Source organism: Arachis ipaensis, chromosome B02 (genome assembly GCF_000816755.2).
Source record: "Arachis ipaensis cultivar K30076 chromosome B02, Araip1.1, whole genome shotgun sequence".
NCBI lineage: Eukaryota > Viridiplantae > Streptophyta > Magnoliopsida > Fabales > Fabaceae > Arachis > Arachis ipaensis.
In genome coordinates, this window is record NC_029786.2 from 108,349,305 (window position 1) to 108,352,266 (window position 2,962).

The following is a 2,962-nucleotide window of genomic DNA, read 5'->3' on the forward strand; positions in this document are numbered from 1 at the left end:
TTGAGGTATAAAAATATTATTTATACACTAAAATTAACTATTAAAATTAATTATAATATATTTGTATATAAATATATATATTATTTAATTTTTTTAATATATTTTTTATATTTTAATATATATTTTATACTAATAATTAATTTTACTCTACAAATAACATAGTAACTAATGTATATAACCTAGTCAAAATGAAGTTGATGTTTTAGTCGAAAATTGAAAAATCATAAAAAAAACTCCAACTTAAGATTTTCAACTTGAGGCATTAATAACACCACGTCGGTTATAAACTTTGACTTACGATTTGGGAGAATTTCAAATAAAATGATAGATGACTAATCATTCATATATGTAGAGGTTAATATTTGAAAGGTCGGTGCTCCTAAAATGAAAACCTAAGATTTAACAATAGGTCAAAATATTATCACAATATGATTGAAAAAGAGTACCTAAAATAAACATCTTATAATATAATTAATTAGGATTGAATTTGAATTATCTAAAGTTTGAATTTTACTTTAGAGAATAAAGTGTGATTTTTACTATTTATTTCATAGGTGGGACTAAGAATAAATATGAAAGAGAAACTATTCAAGAATAAAAGATCACACTTTACTCTCTAAAATAAAATTCAAATTTTAGAAGATCTAAATCTAATTAATTGGCCCCAACTCGATAATAATAGTATTACAAGAGTAAGATATTATAGAGTAGCTATTTATTACTAACTACATTAAAATAGAGATGACATTAAATTGTGATAGTAAATTGAATACTATAAGATGAATAATATAATGTTGAAAAATGAAAATACATTTTGCCTTATTTAATGGCAATTTGTCAATACGTTGAAAATGTGTAGCATTATTAATTACTGTACCATCATTTCCAACGAGTTCTATATTCTATGAAAGTTAAAACTTGGAAGCAGACTTTGGATACTTTTAGGTGCAATAGAAGGTTAGACTTCCCTTCCAAAAGGGCCCCTATATTTATTTTTATATATATATCTTGATAACATGTGTCTATTTTATTAAAATTTATGGAAAAATATAATTTTTATATTTTTAATGTATTGAATATATTAAAAAAATTAAATCTTTTAATTTATATTATTAGGCTATTAAAATATGTTTTTAGAATATTAAAATAATTGAAAACCCTAACTTGACTTCTTAATTATCTTTTTTAATTTTTAAATAAAGAGAATTTTTTATTTTTATCTTTTTATTTTTTAGAATAATTACATATTTATTTAAATTTTCTACTGCTTTAAATATTGGAAAATAACTAAAAAATAAACTAAAACTCCTAATCATTACTCTTATATAAAATAGTGATATCAATTATTCACATTGACTTATGTTGTACATATATTTTCTATGAATAACTATTTTAACTTTTTTTCCTTGTTGGTGAACCACCTTTCAAAGTTTTGTCCGATTATATATCTTACTAAAATAATAATATTATATATTAAAGACCTAATTAATACACCTATCTAATAAATATATATAGCTCTACTACTCATTAATCCATTATTTCTTGATGACAAGATAGCCTTTGTACTTTTCTCAAGGTTTTCATCAAAAGCATATGTGTTTAAGAGAATTTGATATGAGAGTCTCAAAAATAAATTAAAGCACAAATAATCTAGAAGAGAAGATATGGGAAGAGCTCCATGTTGTGACAAGGCAAATGTAAAGAAAGGTCCATGGAGTCCTGAAGAAGATGCAAAGCTCAAAGAGTACATTCACAAACATGGAACTGGAGGAAACTGGATTTCTCTCCCACAAAAAGCTGGTAATTATAATTAAGATCTCGAGTTTAGCCATAAACATTTATAAGTTACTAGTTTAGATCTCATATGTTGAGTTTTTTATTATTGAAATTTAGTATTTAAATTTACTTAAAATTACATGAGTTTCAGTTAGCTTAGTTTTTCTTACTAACTATACTTATTTTAAAAGCTTAACTTATAAAAAAAAACAGCTAGAACTTGCCTTATTTATCATTAATTAATTATCGTAACAATTAATGAATACTAAATAAGGCAAGTTATGGCTGTTTTTGGTTGATTTTCTTTGATTACCAAATATTTCCGTATTTTTAATATGTTTTTTCATGAACTCTTCTTTAGCAGACTTGAAGTGTGATCGTATATTTTTATTTGTTTTATTTTAAATTTCTTTTTTTTTTTAGATATTAAAGAAAAAATTTCTAAAGTTTTTTGTTATAAAAGTTTTAATAATATATTATAAAATTATTTATTCGAAAAATTGAGCTAATAAAAAAAATATATAAATTATTATATTGTATATTATTCTTTTTTTCTTGTGTTTTTAATTAGATTTATGTATGTGAATAATCAATTTAATTATGTGTTGTTGTAGGTTTGAAAAGATGTGGGAAAAGTTGTAGACTTAGATGGCTTAATTATCTTAGACCCAATATTAAGCATGGAGAGTTTTCTGAAGATGAAGATAGAATGATCTGCTATCTCTTTGCCAGTATTGGAAGCAGGTATATATATTATTGTTATTATTCTCCATTATTCCACTTAATGTTTCCACTTCCATATATATACTAATTAATAACTACCTTAGATTTTAGACATACACTTCCATAAATAATAATAATGCATCATATAGTTTCCAATTCAAGAAATTAAAGGACACGGGGGCAATTTTCTAGAAATTAAAATTAAAGTAACAACAAAAGCTAATGGTCAATAATAATTATAATAATAAAATTGCACATATAAACATTTTAAAAATTATTCCTTCAAAATCTAAAGATTATACAACTTTTTTAAAAATAATGGTTTTGGCTACCTTTCTTTTTAAATAGGATCGAATAAAAAAAGATTTTAGAAAGTGAAATTGGTTTGTATTTTAATTCTTCTTGTACAATATATAACTTATCAATTAAGATTCACTGCGCTTAAGTATTTAATCCAAGTTGA

The 2,962-nt window shown here is 22.9% G+C and overlaps 1 protein-coding gene across 1 annotated transcript in view; it reads left to right on the plus strand.

Moving 5' to 3' along the window:
- LOC107626472 (transcription factor RAX2) overlaps positions 1,524-2,962 on the plus strand; it is a 3,382-nt gene continuing 1,943 nt past the window's right edge. Inside the window, exons 1-2 of the mRNA XM_016329358.2 lie at positions 1,524-1,800; positions 2,391-2,520. Of these exons, the coding sequence (XP_016184844.1) occupies positions 1,665-1,800; positions 2,391-2,520 (266 nt within the window). The 5' untranslated portion in view covers positions 1,524-1,664. The remainder of the gene's footprint in view (positions 1,801-2,390; positions 2,521-2,962) is intronic.